This window comes from Ambystoma mexicanum, chromosome 6p, assembly GCF_040938575.1.
Source record: "Ambystoma mexicanum isolate Mex_15411 chromosome 6p, UKY_AmexF1_1, whole genome shotgun sequence".
Lineage (NCBI taxonomy): Eukaryota > Metazoa > Chordata > Amphibia > Caudata > Ambystomatidae > Ambystoma > Ambystoma mexicanum.
Genome location: NC_090935.1, coordinates 767,264,203 through 767,288,065, shown reverse-complemented (window position 1 = coordinate 767,288,065; position 23,863 = coordinate 767,264,203). Strand labels below are relative to the sequence as shown.

The 23,863-nt window shown below is 45.2% G+C and overlaps 1 protein-coding gene across 1 annotated transcript in view; it reads right to left on the bottom strand.

Moving 5' to 3' along the window:
• Window positions 1-23,863, bottom strand: part of SLF1 (SMC5-SMC6 complex localization factor 1) — a 1,342,282-nt gene that overhangs the window by 906,888 nt on the left and 411,531 nt on the right. The window contains exon 6 of the mRNA XM_069627641.1: window positions 10,909-11,052. Coding sequence (XP_069483742.1) covers window positions 10,909-11,052 — 144 coding nt within the window. The remainder of the gene's footprint in view (window positions 1-10,908; window positions 11,053-23,863) is intronic.

The window sequence follows — 23,863 nt, the reverse complement described above, 5'->3', positions numbered from 1 at the left end:
TCATGCAAATTTAATGTCCTCCAAAGCTGGTGTAGCATGCTGATTAAATTTAAATCCGCTGCATTTATGTGGATCATAACTTGCTTAAACCCATTGTTTGAACCCACTGTCAAAGCCAAAGAAATTTAAGAGTTAGAGAAAACCACGATTAGCAGTTGGTTAATGCAGAAGTGGTCAAACAAGAGTGACAGGAGGGCTGTCCTTCTGACAGAAGGTATTCAGGAGGAGTGGAGCATAACCCGCATTGTGTGTGGCAATCACAAGTATGTAATATACAGCACCAATGTGTTTCTGGTCTTCCCTGAAGAAATATTGAAGCTTGAGGTTGTGAAGCAAAATACTTTGCCAACTTGTTGGAAGCTAACCTTTACCACAGAAGTACTTGTAGCTAGTAGTTTTATTCTGTCCTGGCAGGAGAGTACACCGGGGCAGAGAACCTTGTACTAGTAGGCCTGGCAGGTGAGTGGATCAAGTGGAAATCATTGAAGTACTGTGGTTGAAAGTCTCAAAGAAGAAGTGTCAAAACCACTGAGGTGTTTTTTGTGAAGTGTTGCAGAATCATCCTAACAAAGATATTTTGTTAATCCTATTGAACAGTGGATGTATTGTTGGTTTATGAGTAGAAGTTGCTTTGAATTCGATGTCAAAAGTGGAAAGGGGAAAGAAATAGTGGAACAATTTTGAACTGTTGGTTGAATTCAAATTGGAGCAAAAATAACTGCATTGGAACTTTGTTGAAAGACAGGATTTCCTAATCTTTTTGGAACTGTTCAACGGAATCCTGCATGAATCTGGGAAGGGGAATTTGCCCAGAATATAAGGAGATACAGTTACCAGGTTGTAATCATAACTGTCATTTCTGTTATATTTGAATCACCACATATTACCTTGTTGAACTGTTTGTACAAGTGTGAGGGACAGAACCTTTTTATTAGAGGGTTTCCTTTAGCTTATTTTAGGCCGGGAAATCCTTGTCAGGGTAGGGATAGTAAGGCATTTATCCAACCTTGTCAGTTGATAAAATGGCATCTTTTGAAAAACCTTTGTTAAGTAGTCCGGCTCATATTTCTGAACCCTCACACTTGGTTTACCCAACAAAACCTAGTCAATAACTTTTTTTTGCGACAGGTACACCTCACCTCATAGTATTTTAAGGAAGTCTGCCGTACAGAGAGATACTGACAATACGTGCCTTGTTTAGAAACCATTAATACCCACCCATTAATACCCACAAAATCACCAGAGTTGGTTCACTACCTCTAGACTACCAGGAATTTCAGGATGCTTTTTCCTCCTACTAATTGGTGCACCAATTTGCTCCCACGTCGGGCATATGATTGGCCCATTGATCTCATACTGGATGACCAGATTCATCATGGCTGGGTATATTCCCTCATTGCACTTTAAAAAATCCTGTTGAAAGAGTACATCTATGATGCCCTTAATAAGGGCTTCATTCTGCATTTGTTTTCTCTAGTTGGAGCCCCAATATTTTTTTGTCAATAAAATAAATGGAGACCCGAGTCCTAGCATGGACTGTTGAGAGCAGAAAAACATCACAAAAAAACAGTATCCACTTGCATTCATACCCGATCTGGTTGATGAAGTCCGCACAACAAAGTGGTTCCAAAACTGGAAATACAAGGCACTTATAACCTGGTCAAAACATTAGGCCACTATGAATACCAGGCCATGCTGTTTGCTTTGTGAACAAGCAGGCCGAACTTCATCACTTTATTTCGGATGTGTTCAATGATATCAGCTGTGTGTTTCTGGACAACATCTTCAATTGCAAGAAAACAAATGTCACGTACTACAGGTATTGGAACGACTTAGGCACCATCAGTTGTACGGCAAGCAAGAGAAATGCTAGTTTCACATCCACGAAACAGAATTTCTGGGTTACATTCAAACACCAAGCAGAGCATGAATGGACCAGAGGTAAGTACATGCAATGTTGGACTGGCCACAACCTGTGAGAATCATGAGGGAGTCCTCACATCGACTCCCCTTGGGACCGCTTCTCAGGTGGCCAGAGAAAGGCCATCGCCTCTGGATCCTTACCCTGGGCGTGGAGCAGCGAGGGAGGTTCACCTGGGTGGAGGGTCCTTGGGATTGGGAGTGAGATGTCCTTAGAGGAGACACAGAATCCTGCCATGAGACACTGCCAATCTAGCAGCACCAGGAAAAGGAAGGTTTAAGGGTGAAACAGGCAAGACATGGTATCCCCCTTTCCCTGCGAGAATCAACCTAACCCTCCCCTCGCCTTTATGGGCTATCGTGCAGCAGTTCCCCTCAATTTTCCTCATTTAACCTACTATAATCCGGACGAGGAAGAGGCGACTAGGTGTAGTGAACACCAGTTACCTATTTCACCACTCTAGTACTGAGATGAGGAAGATGCCTATAGAGCATTGTGAAGGTCAGGCATGTCCCTCTAATTGCATTCAAGCAATTCTAATGGGAAGACTCACACCTGTAACCTGTAAAGTGCTTGTTTTACACATATCTTATCCTGACAAGTTGTTTGACAAGGCTGACAAGTTATCTCAGCAAGATCCTAACACAAACATGCAGGTGGAGCCTTTACCCATTTCCGCAACCACAAGTGACTCCCATAATAACCTAGCAGGCACCCGAGAACAACAAATGAAACTCTCCTTGACTGATCCTGAGATTTTACAGTTCAGGATCAGGAACAATGTTCCAACAACAAAGGTATGAAAGGAACTGCCTTGAATATTCCTCTCTAGATGGCCTTCCTGGAGCCAAGCAGACTTGTGAAATGGTGCAAAAGTGGGTTTGGTGGCCTCAAATGAATAAGGATGTTCTGGAATACAGGCAGGATGGTTCTACCTGTCCACAGCAGGAGCACTAGGTACACGCTCCGGCAAGCTTATTACAGTCCCTCAATAAAGCTTTTGAACTCTGGGGGACAATTCCTGGATTTCATAGCAGAGTTATCGTCTACCAAGAAGTCGAATGGGCCATCAGACAACTAAAAAATGTTATTCCATCGAGCTTACTGCCCTCTGCAGAAACCTTAATGGTCCATTTAATTCAACACGTCATACAATTGGATGGGCTTTTCAATGAAGTGATTTTGTATCATGGACCTCACTTTACAGAAGAATTCTGGCATGCCTGTGATGGATTGCCATTTGGCACGGGTGAATAAGCCCTGGCTTTTTTTGATTTTTGTTAATTTAATAAAATGATGTGGGTAATTCAATCTCTGAAAGGGTAATCTCCTGATCAAATTCCCCTTTCATAAGCTCTATGCCTAAAGCATAGTGTATACCTGTCAACTGCTGCATCAGAGTGGCACAGAGCAGGTTCAGCCCACAGTTTTCATCTTGACAGCTTTGTAACATGCACCCATTTAGCAAAATGTAATTATTATTATGGTATTTATTGAGCGCAGACTTAGCTTTGAGATGCAACGTAATGCTTTACAGAGGTATACAACAATACAGATACACGTAAAAGCTACATGTAAGCCATTACTGAGATAACAGTGCACGGCACTGCTCATACTCATTGCTAACACGTGTCGCCCCTGTAGGCCCAGTTCAGCTGTGGAAGAGTTGTGTATTCCCCCCAGATAGGTTAGATCTTGCTCCACTGGCAGGGATGTAGTCTGGAGGATTGCCTCTCTTTGTTCCTTTTTAAGGGTGGGTAAGACCCTTTCCAGGGGACAGCCACTCCACAGACATCTGACCTGGGAACAGGCATCAAAGGGCACATCCATTCACGAAAAGCTTGACTTCACACTGGGGTGCTGCATATCTAAAGGCCTTTGATACTATTGCCTAGGAAAGGTGGAGGGTTAGTGTAGACAAGGGGAGATCTGTACAGTGGAAGATGATTCCACCATCTTGTTTCTCTCGTCCTCCATCTTTCATTTCTGTCTTCCCCCCGACTTCCTGTAGCAAAAAGCACTTTCGGTGTGATGGCAGAAGGCAGAGTCCACTTGCCTCAAGAACAGGGATTGGACCCCTAACACAGGCTCGCTTTAGTCCAATTAGCTGTGGGCTTCTGCCTTTAAAAGAAGGGGTCTCACACCACTTATTTGATTCAGTCTGGAACACCAGAGAACAATTCATTGGACCTCTTTTGGGAAAGTTGGACTGCTCCTTCACCTCAGTTGAGGGCTGTGAAAAGTACAAGGGGGATACCTCAGGGGCAACATGCTCGCCTTGGAAGCAAGATGACACAGAGCAACACAGGTTCGATTCCCGGGTCCGCGCTTACAAACCTCTGGGTATTAAGCGTGTTATAAATAACCAAACATATCATATTAAGGAAGAGGAAATCTCTGCCCCATACCCACTCTCGAGGCACATTGAGTGTGACTCTTGCTGTGGTCCAGGACCTGCCACTCTGCACCAGAATCTCCTGAAGCTGGGAGAGCAGACCCACAACTGACCCCTCCTGTCCTCGAGCCCCTGAAGTGGGTCTTGTGCCATCAGGAGGAACAGATTTGCTAAGGCACATCATTCTGCCGCCTTGACGCCAGTTGAACTGACATTTTTTATTTATTTTTATTTATTGCATTTATTGGCAGCATCCAAACCCGTAAGTATCACGGCGCTGATGAATTTAGGAAGCAAAGGTCCATAGAGTATCATCATATCCTGGTAACGCCCATTTGGCGGCATCAGAGAAGGAGGAGGAGGCAGCAGGGCGGTGGATTAACATTGGAATTGCCAGGGTGAATAATGAAATCATTTCTGGGAGCAGTGGGACCATATCGCCGTGGTCTGTAGGTTTGATAGGTCAGGCTGGATGAGGAGGCAGTCTTCTTACAATTTCTGCAAACCGGTTGCCCCAGTCCAGTTGAGCAACAGGAAGGACGAGTCTCGGTATTACCTGATGTAGCAATAAAGAGTCAGGACACCACTGAGAGGTAAACCAAGTTATTATTAGAGAAAGATAAACAGCAGAATACAGTAATACAGAATGACAAGGGACAGTTGTCAGACTGAGAGCTCTCCCGGTGTTCAGTCAGAGCTCATTTTATATAGCATGGCAAGTTTCCATGACGTTTGTAGAAATTTGGTTATACTAGGAAGCAGACATTTGTGAAGAAACCTGGCAGTTATATGCATCATAATTGGAGCTAACCTGTGGAACGCTGAGTAAAAATCGAGCGAGCGAACCAAATAAACAGCAGAACACACCCTAACAACATACCGGGTATCAAGATTCGTCCAGACTCAGTATGGAATGATTTTGGAAAGAAATAAATCCCTCAGTTATTATCGGAAAATAGAAGATTAGAGTCAATAGGAAGAAAACTTCCTGTGTTGAAAAAATTGAAGTTCCAATTTTACTCTTTGATCAAAGGCTACAGTCATTGTTAGACGACAGTCTGAAAATCAAATCAATCTTTGTCCTGAAGATGGCCAAAACGTCAAACAATGATGCCAGAGATGGCATCTAATACATTCTTTTGAACAAGGCCAAAACATATGAACATATGTAGACACATCTAGAAAGTTTACAGTGTAATAAATGTGTAAACTGCAAGCATCAGTTGATTTAGAACAGTTTGTCACATACTAATCTCACAGAGAGCACTAGATGCTCACAGTAAATCAAATTTGAAATGCCGAATTGATGCAGGCTTTCTTTTGTTGTTCTTAAAGTTTTTAGATTATGATTGAATAAAATTTGCATTATTTAACTTTGATATAACCATGTCTACAATGTCTATTTCATGATTTATGTGCAATAGATAGAAGTACCGCACCTGAGCCTCTGCAGTAAGCAGATTGAGAAAGAGGTAGTCTATCTGATCTCTTCTAGTATACACTGTATTGACCCTATATCAGATCCACCACACGTGAACAAAAAAGAGGGTTTAACCCATATATTGCTACCAGTTATCTGCATGGTACATTGTGTCGCAATATCAGTACTCAACTTTGGTGTAAACACCAGAATACTCCTTATAAGGTGGTATTTGTAAACAGCTAGGGAAAGGTACGGGAGCTGGTGTCTCGTGGGTCCCAAGGGCAGCATTATGTTGTGACCTGCTAAGCCAAGGCGGGGTGTGGGCATGCCAGGAGAGCCGGATGTAGCAAGAGGCCTCAGGCTAAGCCATGGTGAAGGATCTGGGGCCTCGCAGGGGAGGGTGATTGCTAGGAGGTATAGTATCAGGACAATCCTACCACATCAGGGGGAAACCCCCATTTCAGGTTAGTTCTATATGTCGAACAGCCAGGTTTTTAAATATTTTCTGAAGATGAGGTAGGATGCCTGATCTTAGATGTGCAGCGGTAGGGCATTCCATAGGGTAGGGGCAATGACCGTGAAGCAAGTGCCTCCCGCTCTTTTCCTCGAGAATCTGGTGATGGCCAATAACAAAATGGATGAGCAACCTAGGCAGGGGAGTTTGGTTCTTTGGGAGATGCATTGGGTGAGGAAGGAGGATGCCGTATTGTGGATGCATCAGTGCGTTAGGGAGAGAATCTTGAAATCAAAACGTGCCGTGTTCGACACTGAGGGATCCCACCAGTGCTGTTTTTCGGTGCTCCTCAGAACAAGGGCCTGCATCTTGAGCCCCCTCGGCGCTGTATCATGCCCTCGCTAAGCAAGTCACTTACTAGGTTTGAATCACCTACTAGGCTTGAATCAATCTCTTGACACCGGGACCCGACAAGCTGCTGGAGAGTCACTTGTCGATTCGAAACCGAGCCTGGAACACTGAATGCTGCCTTAGAACCGCACAGAGTTACTGCTTTTTAACTCACCCGATAACCGCCTGGGCAAACAGAATCAAACATACACAAACTACGCCTGATCCACTCACACCAATGCGTGAAGCCTGTCAAACCGCCAAAATGCACTATTGACTATTAACTACCCCCTTGGTCCAGGACTGTGCCCTAGAGTCTGGTTAGGTCACTAATCCCCTTTTTGCATCTGAGAAACATTCTTATTAGAGAACATTGAGGTTTTTACTTGATTTACACCCCTGAAGCATTACTCATTGCTGCATTGCGCTGCTCTCTTCACTTATTATCTGGTTCCCTCCTCGGCGGTGGGTTTTGAGTAGTGTTATTTTGCAGATGGTGTGTTTTATTAAAGTAGATCACCTAACCTTGATTGGAAATTCCCTTTATTTTGGACTGTTATGCTTTGCTGTTTGGGTCGCAGTGAATCACACCTCTTAGGAGCACAGCCTTCCCTCGGCCCACGTTACCACAAATGGGGAGGTATATACAGCTCTTAATTATGCATGATTTACCTTTACGATTGTGTTGCTCTCGGTTTGTAGCAGTGTGAGGGCATAGTGAGCATTTTAGCCTCTACTCATACTTTAACCTCTGCAGGGCAGAATCCAATTTGTCATAATGCTTTAGCCAAACTATGCGGTTTCAGGTTTTCCATTCCACTGCATTCGATCCACACACGGATGGGCAAACGGAGCAGGTCAACAAGGTCAGACACACCTGCCTTGTTACTTCAATCATGTCCAATACAACTGGGTTGATCTGCTGCCCTTAGCACATTTCGCCTACAACAATCACTACCATGCCTCCATTGATATCTCCCTTTTCTTCTGTCTAACCAGAGTCCATCCCCAAACCTTACAAACAGACTCCATCCACTTGTCCTGTTGCAGTTGCACAGGAGATAGCCACACAACTGGTAGAAATACACAATGAAGCATAAGGCAATTTGAGAAAAGTGAAGGACAAGTATAAAAAATGGTTTGTCGACCAGAAAATAAGACTGCCTCTTCTTATCAAGTTAACGACTTGCTATGGTGCCCATCCAGACATATTAGTATTCATAGACCCGCAAGAAACAAAAAATGTGTTTCTTGACCCTTCTGTATTCTAAGAGCAGATTTCCCATTAGAACATTCATCCCACATTTCAGGTGTCCCTTCTGCATCCTGCCCTCCTGCCTCCATTGCATGATAGAGGCACCCAAACATTCCAAAATATTTTTGACTCCAGACGCAAAGGACAGGGTGTCGAACGTCTGCTTCATTGGAAAGGTTGAGGCACTACAAAACACTCATGGGAGTCAAGTTCTGCTAGCAAGACTTCTGGACTGCCACGCTCATTTCACACTCGTCATCCAAGTGAGCCTCGTCTTTCGGGGAGAAGGGAGGGGTACTGTCGGGAGCATGCTCCGGCACCAGAGTCCACCAGTGGCACTACGGCCAGAGTGTCACTGATGTCACAGGTGCGCAACAAGGGATTGCAGGAGTGAGCACTCTCGTATTGCAATGCGCTCGAGCCAGTCAATCTGCCTTGCTCCAAACTACAGAACTTGCTCGCTGTTGGCACCTCTGTGGAAAGGATTACTTACACTCTGCTTTCCGAGACCGGATGCGAACCCTTGCTTATTTTCTTACCTGGAAAGGGGTTGTCCTCCTGGTCTAGGTCGTCGACCACCCCCCGCTCCACTCTGCTACCCACAATGGTTCCAGTGACCGCTCCTGGCATAGGCAGCCAAAACAGATCACTTACTAGGCTTTTACTCTCCACTCCACCACACTCCACTCTATTTTCTCACAGGCCGCACTTCTGATATATGCGGCTGTGTTTTGCGGTTTTGCTTTATGGCTGAGACCATGCACTTGTCATGCTATATCCAAATGAGAGTGGGTGAGCAGCAGACCTTCTCTACAGTCCTGCGAGTATGTGCTTGAACAGTACTTTCTGTTCCTACCTAAGAGTTACAGGCCTCAATGGTCCCACCTGCCTTCTGGAACTCTTTCCCACTCTTGCTTTGTGTTGTTCTGTTACAGCAAGATTGGGGTCGGTTTTCTGTTCTGTGCTTTTTCAGGTTCCCTATATACCAGCTGTGACTCACTGTTGTCTCATGTCCTTCAGAGTTCCATACAATAGCCTATGGTTGTTCAAGAACTATCTCCATTAGTGGTGTCACCTCTGCAGTAACCATCCATCTCGGTAGGTCTATGCTTTGCAAGGGGGGATGGTGAAGGATACATCATGAATCTTGATAGTAACGTCCCTTCTTGTTTTACTAGCCCCACTACTCGTTGGCAGCCCTGCTAAACACTCTAAAAACTGTCACAGAGAAGGAGGTGAAGTCCAACCCCAAACGGTTCTAGACGGCTGTTCTGGCCCGTGGCGAGACTACAGCTCGAGTTTGGTGAGGTCTGATACTGTTCAGGGGCCTGTCTTGCCCATCATTCCTCAAGTGTCACACAGTGAGTCTATTCGTTATAGTGAGCTTTTACCTAAAACAGGTCATGTGGGCTCAGTCCCAGCAAAAGACGGTCTTCCATGTGAAAGGCTTGTCAACTTTCAGCAAGACAGGAACTATTCCCAGGGTACAGTGCTTCAAAGGCCAGGCTCTTCGAGGGCAAAGGAAATCACACCATGGTGGTTATTTACAGACGCCGGTGTAGAGAGGAGATGAAGATGGAGCTACAGAAGCCACAAGAGAAGCACCAGCACAAAAAAGGGTCCCACCTACTTGGATTCTCCAAGAGCTTCCAAAACTTCCTATGCCCTTCCCACTTCCTGAAGATAAAGCACCCAGAGTATGACAACACCAGGCAGAAGAGCAGAGAGGAATGGACCCTTTGCAGAATGCTAGAAGGGAACCAATTGCTGTAGCAGATGCCTATTTAAACAGGTGAGACAACCCCTCTTATTGAACCGTCTTTGGAATGCTGAAGGTTTACATCTGGAACTTTGTTGGGGGGTACAGTCTGCTGAAAAGCCCTCCTCTGTGGAGGTGAAGACAAAGACTTCAAAGAAAATGGCAAGCCTTTTCCCTCAACCATCCCAGAGTACAATTAGGGGTGATCTACTGGCTGACAAGACTACGGCAGTCTGAGACCACTGTTACCAACTGACCTGTTCACTGGAGAAGATAGATCCTGCAAGTGCTCTCTAAAAACCTTCTTGGCTGGGAAGCGCAGAACAAACTATCCACCTTGCCACTGGAGACTTAGCAGGGTCCTTCAGCAACCATAAGTCAAGAACCAGCAATGGGAACGGTTTGCCTGCTTTGATCTGCTTTAAATTTCGCTCAGCCATGTCGAGTTGTTTGTCCAGTTGCAAGCCACCTGAACCACCTTTGACACACACTGCTTTTTGAACCATCTTGACACGGACTTGACACACCTCGAACCCATTGACTCGCCAACCTTGATTTGAATTGCTGGAAGCACTGATCTCAACCTGTCTGGATGCAGACTCTACCTACTGGAAGCAATAGTCTCAACCTTTCTCTACACAGACCTCAGGTGCGGGAAGCCATCGACTCGACCCGTCTTGATGCTAACTCGAATAACAGAAAAGTGCAAATAAGCCTGGCTCAATGCAGCTGAACACCAAGAATAACCATTAAAGGCACTTGAATCAAGTCTGTCCCCGTAGCATGCCTTGAAAGGCCCCAGTGAGTAGCAAGACACCAGCCTCCACCTTTTTTTAAAGACATCTTCAGTGAGCTTGACATTGCTGCTAAAATTATTGTCTGTGTACCCCTATGTTCAGATCCAGGGTGCCACCTTCCATTATAAAGTCTTCATATTCTGTGTATTCCCTAAAAGGGGTAGGTTATAGAGTTTTTTTTATTAGTGTGTTTGTATGTCTAATATTATAAAAGTAGCCTATTTTTATAGATTTGTTAATTTGGTACCACAATACCAGTTTGCTCTGCTTCTGTGCTAGCTCACATCCTTCCTGAAGACTGTAGTCTGCCCTCTGCCCATGCTAACTTAAAGAGGCAAAGAAGGCAAGCCAGTTGGGCTGCACCGGTTTCCCCTTTATGATTGGAATCACTGCGAGTTTAGTAGTAGAATGGGGCTGAGTAGGAGTTTTGTGCACTTCTCCACCCTGTGCTCCTGCAGAGCAGTAATCATTTTGTCACAACCACATGTTGACCTCAGCATGCATTTTTATTTACCTGAGCTAGACACAGACGCTTCCACAACACATTCTTCATATCATCAAAAGGAATGGCCAGCATGTCTTCATTTTTTTCTTGTTGGTGGTTTCCAAAAACAGATGGGCTCGATTGTACTGCTTTCAAACCACTTTCTAAAGTGCTCTGTTAATAGATGAAAAGAGAGAAGCACAATTTGATGTTCTGATTACAATTATACAACAAGAAACAAAGAGATCCAATTTTTGGAAAACTACATCCTCTGCACACTTTCTAAGAGGCAAAAGCCTAAGGATGTTATGTAGAATTTCAAAAAATGTATACACCAAACATCTAAAATCATGCTTAGGGCACACAAGTCAAGGCAGGCATGAAGATTCCTGTAACATCCACACTACTAATGCAACAAAACAACTATAGGTCCACCTTTAAAACATTTGTAATAAACACTCACACCGAGAAACAAAATCTAAAGTAATAAGATACTAGCCCGGATCTAATGTCCCATACCGTTATTTGTCAGAGATGCTCAAACCCGGTGAAGGGGAGTGTGGGCAGCTTCCCAGCCAATGAGGAGGCTCAGAACTAGGTCTTTACCACCGGGAATCAGGTAAGTGAACTCTCCCCCGCCCACCTTTCCCTCACCCCCCTTTTCCACATATCCAATCCTCCCCCACCCCACTTAGCTTGCGCTGCTTTGTCTCTCACCAGCGCAGGATACAGTAGAGTTCCCAGCGCGTGTCCGACTTGTAAACAGCTGCCATAGAAAGGGAGACGGAACTAGGTGTAGTTCTCTTCTCCGCCATCCATGACGGCCATCTTTTTTTGTAGTTTTTTCTCGAGTTGAGAAACAGTTTCCCAATGGTAATCACCACCAAACATGGTGAGCGGGGGACACCTCTGCGACCCCTGCTCCTCATGTTTGGCAGTGATTACCCAATCTGATTGTTTCCAAACGATCTAATGGTACTGGCCGAATTCGGACAGATTTACCATACGATCAATTGGAAATTATCAGTTTGGGTGCTACCTCTCCAACACCTCCCCTGTTCAGGTGTCTATGTGACCTGCTGGGTTCTCCCCTTCGAGCCCCCATTTCAGCAGTAGTGCACACTACTCCGCATAGAACTCACTCAGCCTGTCGTGCACTATCGCTGTCAGCTTCTCTATTACCATCATGCTATGTTCCTTCCCAAACTTCTTTCAATGGTAGCGTTTCATTTTTCCAGCTCTGTGCTATGGCCAGTCTCCCAGCTCTCAACATTGCTTCCCACATCCTAGGGAGTCTATATTCCTCCCTGTCCCTTGCAGAGAGCCCCCAAGAGCATTTGCAAAGGGTCTAAACCCAACCTGACTCCCCTGACCACCTACATCGAGCTCAGCACCTCCTTGCAGAACACCTGCACCTTGGGATACCACCACATAAGGGCTAGAGATCCCCTCTGCCCACATCCCCTAGGACACATTGGAGAGGCGCCCTCGAACATCCTGGATAGCCATGCCATCCCATCAACATCTTAAAGTTAGGCTCCATCGTGGAGGTGAACAATCCGCCCTGAAAGGCAACCTTGTAGCTTCGCGCCCATTGCTCCTCCAGGATCTCCTCCCCCACTAGGTCCACCCAACACCTCTGCAACGGCCTCCTCTCCAGGCGGGCCTCGTTCATGGGTTGATATAGTCTAGACAAGATGTCCCTTCTTGTGGTGGGGATGTCTACAATCTTCTCAACGGCAGTATCTCCTCTTGCTACTGAGTCTCCCCACTTTGGATCTGTTAATAGGCCCATGATGCAGAGGTACTCAAACACTGAAACCACATCCTTTCCCAGTGCCTCCCGGATAGACTCCAGGTCCCGAAAAACCCCATCCTTAAACAGTTGTCCCCACCCGTTCAAGTCCACCGTCTGACAATTTCTGCGAGCAGGCAAGCCCCTGGTGTCCGAAGTGAAATAGGAGTCCCCACACCGAGGACCACGGGAAAGACCATGTCGAAAAACTATGGTTATCTTTGCTGTCATGCCAGATGGACCAAACCCCCCCCCAAGATGGGGTGAGACCCGAGGCGGTTTGGGAAGGCCCCAGGTGGAGACCAGAGATAGCAGCTCACCCAATGAAGGTGAGGGATTAAATCTTCCAGATAGGTCCAATAAGTCCCCAAATTGTCCCTCATACACTAGAGCATCACCCTCAGCTGTGCCGCCTTGTAGAACAGTTGTATGTCGGGGAATCCAAATCCTCCCTTATCCCTCTGGAGCATGAGTCGCCATTTTCACCATCAGTGTCTTATTACCCCAGATAAGGTTCGCCTGGGACGTCTAGAAAGAATCTCTCTGGGAGCTGTTTCGGGATGGCTGTAAAGAAGTCTAGCAGTTGGGGGAAGTATATTCATCTTAAAAGATGTCATCTGACTGTACTACGTCCGTATAAGGGGGTCGCACCTTTTCAGGTATGCCGTGGGCGTAATGGAACATAGCTGGCCGAAACCATCTCGCCTAAGTTTCTAGTCACTTGTATGCCCAGGTACCTTATGCCCTTGTCTTCCACTCTCATACCCTGGTATCGTTTCTTGGAATCCAGAAGGGGGCTGAGCTTGAGAATCAGCATGATGCATGATTTCCTTACATTAATATTTAGCCCATAAGCGCCGGAGGTGAGTTCTGGATATCGGGGAGGTATCCCAATATATCATCAGCAAAAAGCGGTATCTTGCACTCAATCTCCCCACTGCTTATGCCCCTGATCTGCCCATTAGAACGGATCACAATCACCAGCATCTACATTGTTTAGGCATAAAGTAGCGAGGGGAAGGGGCATCTCTGTCTTCTTCCTCTGGTCAGTGCAAAGACCTCAGAGTGTCCCCCATTGACACCAACCCTGGCCCTGGGCTTATTATAGAGCTATTCTACCCATCTAATGAAGTTTGGACCGAATCCCATCTTCTCAAGGACCTTCATCATGAAGGGCCATTTGAGGCCTTCTCAGAATCTAGCGATGCCAAACAAGCGTCCAGGTCGCCCTCCTGTGCACTATGGATCAAATGAATAGTCTTTTGAATGTTGTTGGAGCCGTGTCTCCCTCTGATGAAGCCCACCTGATCTCTGTGTACTAATTTTGGCATTTTCCCCTCTAGTCTCGTTTCCAGGATTTTCGCTAGAATCTTCATGTCACTGTTAAGGATGGAAATGGTCTGTAGGAGGAGCACATAATTGGGTCCGTCCCCTCTTTTGGAATAGCTATTATTGTTGCCATCAATGTCGAAGGCAGAGCCTTCCCCTGCAGATATGCAGGGAACAACTTCACTAAGCATTGTGCCAACAGTGACCTGTACAGCTTAGAAAATTTGATGGTAAAGTAATCTTCTGCCGGGGATGTCCCTGCCTTCATATCCTTAATGGCCATCAAGACTTCCTCCACACTTATAGGGTGCTCAAGATCTTCCCTTCCACCTTGGGGGAAGCCAGAGGACAGGTAGACCCCTCAGGAAAGCATCTATTTGTGACTCCTTCCCCTTCCGTTCTAACGTGTGGAGGTTGCTATAGTACTTTGGGAATTCACTTCCAATACACTTGGGGTTGAATACAGACCCACTCTCCTCGGCCCTTATATCCCCCATCGTCCTCCTCTTCCTCTCTTCTCTCAATCTCCATGCCAGAACATGGTCTGCTTTATCCCACTTCTCATGGTATTTCGGTTTCAGGACCAGAAGCTTCTTCTCCGTGTCTTGGGTCATAATAGCCTTCAACTGAGTTTTGCAGCGCTAGAGCTCCTTTGCTTCAGGTGGAAAGATAGCTTCCCTGTGCCCCTCCCCCTGACTGTATCTGCGCTCTCTTCTACCATAGGATGCTTTCCTTCTTTTGCCTCTTTTTATTCTTTTTGGAGCCTATCCTGATGAACACCCCCCAGATCGTTGGATTTTACACCTCCCCTGTATCATTAAGGGAAAAATATACTTTAATTCCCACAAGTAGCTCTTCTTGCACCTCCCTATCCTTTAGTAGGAAATCGTTACATCTCCAGCTCCCCTCTGGGTCCCCTCCGCACCCCTAGTTGAGCGAAACTCTAACCATATCATGATCAGACCATGGGATTGGGGAGACCTGAGACTCCACAAGCTGCGCTTTCATGGTTGCATCCACCAAGATCAGATCAATGAGTGAGAATGAATTCTGGACCACAGAATATTAAGTGAACGGCCTGTCCCCTCCCATGGAGGGGGATGGGGGGGGATGAAAGGGAGTCAACCCGGCCGAAACCCTCATGTATTTCTCTAAAGCGTTCCGACTCCCCTGACCTTGCCTTCATCGCCGATCCCTCCCCCATCCTCATGCGAGCCTTCTCTGGGTCCAGCACCATATTGAAGTCCCTCCAACCATCAACCGACCCTCCCCTAACTCAATCAATTTGTCCCGGACCACCTCCCAGAAGTCCCCTTGAGTCACATTTGGAGCATAGATCGAGACCAGTTTGAGGCAGGTGTTACGCCACAGACCCTTTACAAACACATATCTCACAGTGGTATCAGTGAGGACTGATTCCACAACAAATCCCAAACGGGCTGAGATCAGGATCGCCACCTCCTGCCTATTCCTCAGATCAGAGGCCATGATCACTTCTCCCACCTCCTGGGATCACAGTTGGGGCTCCTTTCCCATAGGCCAGTGCGTTTCCTAAAGGCATGTCACATCTAATTTTGCCCGCTTGAATTCACGGAGCACCGTCTATCTTGTATTTGGTGTGTTGAGGCCTCGCGTATTGAGGGAGCCAACGCTCATCTCACCCGATCCAGAAATTACTCTGCTATCGGATCACCACATGACCCCCCCCCCCCCCCAAGAGAAACTTCCCTCGCTGGGTCTCCATATCTGGAGACCATGAAACTTCTAACAAACCTTGAAACCTTACACACTGAACTTTACACAACAAACCCAACTCCTCCTTTCCCTTCCCGCCCCCTACCCCACTCAGCATCCAACCCCGCCCAGATTTGTTAGCTTAGACGGGAACACACTTTTCCATTCCAAGAAGCTGTTTGAAAGACTTTTGCCATCTTGCATAAAATATCCAGGGGAAGGAAAAATCACCCTCTGGATCCAAATACTCCTCCTCAGAATAGACTGTTTCTGTTGGATTTATCCATTTATTTCTTTATGAACACTTTTTGCCAAAACATAAATCAGATACCCTTAGTTGTTAATTTCTTAATGTGAGGGTCAGAGTAATATGTTTTGGACACAAGGACAGTTTATATGTTCGACGACGAGACACAGACTGAACTTTAGTTTTGGTTTCATAGGTAGGGAAACTTCAGGATAGGGACAGAAAGGCTTTTATCAAACCCTTTTATTTGAATAAAAATGTCTGATATTGAAAACATTTCAACTTTGTGGCACTTCTCCTTTCTGGCCCCCCAGAGTGGACGGCTGCACACTTCAAAAAATGGACAATGTATCAGCAGTAAGGTATATAAACCACCTAGGAGGGACAATGTCCAGGATGATAGCGGATTTGGGGAAAGGACTTCAGGCACTATTGCCTGGACAGGAGGATTTCAGTCGCAGCAGAGTATGTGCCGGGGGAACAGAACGTAGTTGCGGACTGGAACTCCCAGAACCTGACAGACTCCATCGACTGGATGCTTGACAAGCAAGTCTTCTTAAAAGTGCCGAACATTTGGGGCCCCCTAGAGACCTACCTTTTTGCCTTCAGATTGAACACTCAACTTCCCAAGTCCTTCAACTGGAGATTGGATCCAGACACTTTTGCAGCAGATGCTTTCCTTCGCAGCTAGAAGGGAGCTGTGCAGTACCCTTCCACCTTTTGTAATGTTGACCAGAGTGTTGGCAAACTTTTACAGGGAAATGGTAGAGGTGGTGATCATTGCCTTGCCATAGAAGTCACACGGATGGTTTCCAGTTCTGGTCGACCTTTCCTCGAATTTCCTGCAGACTCTGCCTCAGAATGCAGAACTTGTGACAGAGCCAACTGGGAGGTATCCGCCTCTGATACTAGCAGGGACGCTCCCATTGCTGACTTGTAGGGTGGGGGGAGCAAGTGGAGCCCAGGAATTTCGAAACAGGCTACCCAGTTTATCACGGAATCATGGGCTACTATGCTTAAAAGCTATAACGCTCCGTGGAGCAAGTAGGAAAGCTGGTGTGATAGATGAGGTCATCATTCTATTTCTGGCCCTTTCGTTCAGGTGCTCAATTTTTTAGCATCTCCCTCCACAGGAGGAAAAGCTTTCAGGACTTTGGGGGTTTACAGATCGGCATGGTCAGCAGGCCACACTTTAGTAGACTGCGACCAATAGGAGAACATCCAGCAGTATTGAGACTGCTTTAGGGGATCAAGTTCCTTCTCCACCTCTACTCAAATATGCTTACCTGTGGAATGTGAACTTAGTGCTTAGACTATTTATGATTTGGGCTCCTACTAGGGAGTTCTCAGCACAGCAATTTTCAGGTGAATTAGCAATGCTAAAGTGCCTTGTCTACTGTAGGAGAGTATCAGACATCAAGGCACTGGAGGTGGACAGAATAATGTTATATCCAGACGGAGTAGCGTTTAACGTGACGAGGAGGACAAAGTCTAATTCGATGCTCATATCTTACCCTTACTTGCCAGGACAGACTAAGCTGTGCCTGGCTTCATGCAATAAAGAATACCAATTATGGACAGAGAAACACAGGCCAGCAGGCGTAACTCAGCTACTCATTGCGTGTAGGAAAACTTACAAAGCTGTAGCAACAGCCAAAATTGCTAGATGGATGTGCAAGATTATGACGCAAGCTCAGATTGATATGGATAAGTTCCGTGCACATTCGGTCACATGAGCCATGGTCTCGAAAGCGTTCGTAGCAGGAACTAATCTGCAAGATATATTGAAAGCAGCCGGTGGGTCGAACGATTCCTCCTTCAGGACATTTTACTTCCAATCTGCGTTGTGTGTGGCGGCTGTAGTTGTACATAGCTTTGAACAAGCATAATGCTCGCCTCCGGTTCTGACATAGAATAAAGATTACCCAAGTTTACAGCACAGGGAGTCTTGATTCTATTAAAGACATGGAGATTAGCATTATCCCGCCCATTATAAACATAGTGCAGCAGAAATGTGAAATAATTTGAAGAATGTTATAAATGGTGTGCACTGAATGTATTCCGTCCCTAACATATTGCTTTAGCATTTCAGGAGATGACCAGAAGTCCAACCGACAGGTATGTGTTGGCTGCGTGATATAGCTGTACCTGGACTGCATGGATGTCCCGGATGTGGAGTTGCAGCGTTTTAGCAAGCCCTCAGGCTGGAGATGATTTGCAGGCATTTTGTTTCAGTTGCCTAAAGAGACAGTTGTTCAGTTTCTTACAGTTGAGAGCATCAAATAAGAGGAAGGGACCTAGGCAGGTTGTGACATATCAGAGACAGAAGGAAAGGAAGTCACTAAACAGAACTACTCAAACAGAGAGGACTGAGGGATTTGTAGTTCTTTCGAAGAAAAAAATAAATATACGTTTTTTTCACAGTTAGAGGTTTTGAAACTGGTGAAGAGCAGAATTTAAAGAAGTTTAAGCATAATGCTTGCCTGTGTGTTTTTAATAGAATCAAGACTCCCTGTGCTATAAGGTTAGGTAAACTTTATTAGACTCCTGTGATGAATCCAATGGTATCATCACTTCTTTCCCAGCAGTAACCTCTTCCCATGTGGCCAGGGGACAGCAGCCGCTACCAATCCTGACCCTGGGGGTAGGAGGGGGGACATTAGAAGAAAACATGGGAGGAGACTTTCTCCAGGGGAAGGTGGTGGTATCATCAGGTGAGACATGGTATCCCCTCTCCTTAGTTCCATTTGTTAATATCCCCGCAAAGATATCGCCATACAAAGATATCGCCATATTTTTGCAGCGATATTAAGCCATGGAACCTGTGGGGGCCACCCCTGCAACCCCCATAATTTTTTTAATGTAGCGGGAGACACTCTCGCAACCCCCGGTCCCAATAACCCCATAAATAATCCCAACTAACAGTATCGCCTATGGTCTTACCCCATGACCATATATATATGCCGATATTATTGATGGGGATAATATCACCCGATACCCTTTCCTTTATGAAGATACATCTCAGACTCCCCATCCCCTAATAGCCTAGTGTAATACCTCCCCTCTTTGACCCACGGAGAATAGTAAGAAACTGTAGTTACATTCCGAAGGCCAAGAATCTAACCGGCCGTGTAAAATTGAGAAAGGCACTTTTCCCAATCCCACATACTCTTCTTCCAGACCTAGTTAACCTTTAAAACTCATTGCAAACATTCATAAACTGTTTTCAGGAAGGAGTAAAGTAAAGAACCCCTCGCCCCTCGCACTTCGCGCCTGGCCAATGTAGTAATACAATGTCTTTTAGAAAAGTAGTCCATGAAATTAGTATCCCAAAGTCTTGAATTGATTTGCTGGTTCAGTTTATTTTCTGGTGGTAGCTAGTGCAAAAACTTTACTCAATTTGTTTAGTGGTACAAGGGTTTACCACAAACCACTCACCACACAGCTGGCACAACGTACTTTTATTACCTCAGCGCAATTGGATACAGGTTACCCTTGCCCAGTTTCGTACCTGTTTTCAGGAAGGGACTACTATTACCACAACACTGAGATGAAGAAGAGGAGTGGAGTAATGCAGAGCATGGGAATCCATGAGCATAGGCAGCGAGTGCACACCTTTGCCTGGGACCTTTAAATCAACGAAGCAAGAAACACAGAGGTTGCTGGCAGGAGCGGGTGGCTTCTCTCTGTGAGAAAGAAGTCTGTGAAGCCAACCGGCTCAGGATCCTGAAGGGAAAAGGCTGCTGGAAGCAGGTGACATGTGGCGAGAACACCAGAAGCCAGCACAGGGCTCCTGGGCATTTGCCGGCATTGGAGAACAGCGCTTTGCTCACCGAAATCCCATGTGAAGCAGAAGAGCGCAGCAGAACCCTCATGAAGCAAGAAACCGGTGGAGAAAAGGTTGCGGAGCAGAAAGCAGCAGGAAACTGTCACCAGCAGACTGCAGAAGCAAAGCCAAACGTCATCAAGAACCGTCGAGTCCACCAAGGGACACGGGGAACACAGGGGCATATTGATGGCTAAGCAAAACTGAAACAATTGCAAATAGGGAAACCAAGAGAGGAAAGGGATGGTTTATGAAACCGGAGAGAGACCGACCGAAAGAGCAGTTTTCTATGGGGGGGAAAACTTCAAGTTTGTCAATGTATGTTGCAAGAAGGCTAAGAGGCATACCCATCAAAGGTGAGTGAGTGAGCAGGAGCTCACACGTGAAAAGCCTTGGCAGCAACTTATACCAGGCAGCTATACGTTTGTGCATTTGAGAGAACCCCTGGCAGGAGAGTACAGCAGGCAATTAAAAGCGTGTGTTTTCAAGAAGCCCTGGCAGGAGAGTATACCAGACGCTTTTAAGGGTATGAATCCAAACAGCCTGGCAGGTGCGTATGCTAGGCAGTTGCAAATGTGCAAAGAAAGTCCTGGTATGGAAATACACCAAGCAAGTTGGAAGTGAATGAGATACAAGAAATAGCCCACAGGTTGTGCTGGTTTAAGAGACTTGGAATGAAAAATACTGGCGGGAGAGTGTACGAGGTATCCCGACCACACTGGGTAATGCAAATTCTGGTAGGGAACAACACCAGGCAAATTGGAAGTGAATGAGATACAAAAATTAGTCTGCAGGTTGTGTTGGTTTAAAAGACTAAGGAGCCCAAAACCTGAAAGAAGAACATATTAGATATTGGTACTGCATGCACGTTTAAAGGCTAAACAGTTCTGTAAATCATCTGTGGTGGTAGGTGAAGAACAGTGAAAGGAAGTCTTGAGAAGGGGACATCAGGACTAATGAGAGGCCGCATTATACAAGAAAAGAAGAATGAAAGTCTGGGAAGGGGGCAACCAACTACCCTATGGGATTAAACCGTATGAAGATATTCTGTTTGTAAAAAAAAAAAAAATCCTTTCGAATATAGTAAAGTTGTTGTCTCCAAGGTGAGGGAAACCCAGTGGAAAGAAAACCATCCTTTAAAGCAAGACATTTGGGAAATTGCACTCAGATAACATTTTGTTGCTGACCCAAAGGAACATCAAGAATTATTATTATTATTATTATTTGGAACCCACGAAAGCGACAAAGAATCCAGGGAAGGGGAGAACGCTCTGGAGCAAGGATACCTATCCTTGAGATATTTCTTTCTGTGGAAGTTATATGCATCTCATTTATTTCTAATATTTACAAAACACTTAAGGCCAAAGAAATGATTCCTTTTCTCTTTAGAATTCATTTGTTTAGAATGTGAGGGTCGGAATAGTACTCTGGAAACAGGACTCTTTTGTTTTGGACATTCTGACACCAAATGATTTTTGTTTTGAGTTTAGGTAGGGAAACTCTGCTAGTACAGGGACAGCGAAGCCTTTTCCCAACCACCTTTATGTTCTAATTAAAGTCTTTAGACAAAATCCTTTCTGACTTGTGTCTGAGCATCATTCCCGACCCATCACACTCCCCTCATATACAAATGTGCATACACACACACACACACAGATGACACAAAGGGATAGGGGCTACCACAGCCCTCCAATCACCATCCGTGTACCATACACAATGTTGGCAATCACCCAATCGCAGGAGGTAAGCCATACCCCTGTTGACCGAGTGTCCCTGGAATCCCATTCAATCAGAACTGGATCCCATTCACAAAAAGGAGACTTTAGTCAGCGAAGGCAGGATGGCTGAAACAGCCATTTCCGTTGTAAAAGCACAAGAAAATCTAAAAAGAAAATGGCCAGGGCGCACGATTTAACAAGGACTCAGTAGCCATTCTGCAAGTGGCTAATAATGCGGTTAAAAAGCGACACTGCAGTATAATCAAAATAAAAGTACTCAACTATAACCAGCCTACACAATGTTACTTGATATTTGTATAGGGCCTTAATGACAGTGGAAGGGTTTTAAAGCACCTTGCGATCTGGGGCCCTTCTCCAGACTGCAGTCTGATCATGCATGGAAACAGAGCATTACATTGCTTACGACTATGGAATTTATAATCATAGGTGAACATCCAATTATTATTAGAGCTGTATCATGTAGTGACATTATATTAGCCTTAATATGCTGAGTGTACAGGACCTAACCAGGAAGTGAACCTTAGCCCTTAGCCTAAGGCTACACACCGTCTTCACATTTCCTACTAGCAGGTGAACTAAAGTTTGAGGCGACACGCCTCCCTCTAAAATCTCTACTCATGAGACACCATAACCTTAGGTGAGCATGCCTACCCATTACTATTCTTCCACGCTCTAATCTGCCTACAGAATGTAGCTCTTAAACCCAGCTAAACATTTCTCCTCTTCCTCTTCCTTCCCTTGTGTTTCAGTCTCTCCTTTCATGAACAAAATTGTAAATGTATGGACCTAATTTCTTTGGTCATTTACACAACATTGATGTATGGTTGTTCTTTTTTCATTCTGCACCCACCATATTTTCAATGACAACGACTGTGTTACATCATGTGGATTTCTGTGTATTAATACTCAAACTGGGCCACCCCCCTGCTTGGATCCAAAATCCCCCTCATGTCATGCAACAACAACAATATTAATGTATTTCTTTTCACACAATGCATTGAATCACTAATCACACTGCACGTGTCACAACAATGGTGTGTGCTCAACATATGATACCCTATGAACCTGTCAAAAATTGTAGCCTTGATAAAGACCTGCTTATGGTCGAAACACATGTCTGCACTTTTTGGTGAACACCACATTCTCAAAATCACAAATGATATGCAAAGCAAAATGTGCGGACTATACCTACTACGCTCGAAAGTGAATGCATATAACTAAATACACCAGCACCATACAAGTAGAAACGGCAACCAGATTACATAGACCTACACTTTGGGCACCAATAGCACGGGCCCTATGGTTTCTACCAACCGGCTGCAAGTGCAACTAGACCGGATAGAACACAACGAGTAAGACGCGGCAACCACTAGTTGCTAGTGCTCATGTCTCAGGAGAAATCTATGTTGTAATGTAAAGTGCCAATAGGACATTGCCTAATACCCAGAAAAATGCGGCGTAAGCTTCTCAACATTAGTTGTACAAAAGGTGGAAATCTTACCCTATATCGTGACTCTAATAGGCTTCAATAATTGTTATAGAGACAATGGTCAAGTACCAATAGATTTGGGCTAAATCCCTACAAAGATAAAACAAAAATCAAGTCTGTGAGAATATATCATGGTGAGAGATCTGATGTAAAGGGACCGTATGCAGCTCTACTCACCTAAGCTCAGTGTTATGAGAAACAATGCAAGCCGGCGTTCCCTGCACAAGAACTAATGCCAGTGCCACTAGTATTGTCGAGCGATACCACGTCATGAGCGTGTGACATCAGGTGCACAGAGAGGCGGTGCACGCTGCGTCACACGTCATGTACGTGACATCATTTGTTTACAAATCAAACCTGCATGTTTATCTGAATGTGCGGTCGCACGCCAATATATATTTGCAGATAATGCAACTCTGGGGAATAATGCAATCAAGTAACCTTAGAAATCAGTTAATTAACTGTGAAATGCACAGTGCAAAAATATAAGGGTAAAACATTAAACATCAATCATAATGCCCATTTAATAGTGATTGCCCACAAGTCAAAAATAAGTAGATAGGACAAATAAGGATTACTGATCAAATATTATACATAGTAAATGCAAAAATCATGTTGCATGTAGCAAGTATCTTGTTATCAGTGTTGCCCATGGTACAATAAATGGTGAGAACCGCATGGGACCAGAGCGTGATGAATGCTTTAGCGTCCACAAACAAGTCCAATTAAGAGTGTGAGGAGACCAAATGTTGTTATGGAATATGTCCTAGGCGATCAAGGGATATGAAATAGTGTCACTAAAGCATGAGAATATACATTGCCAACT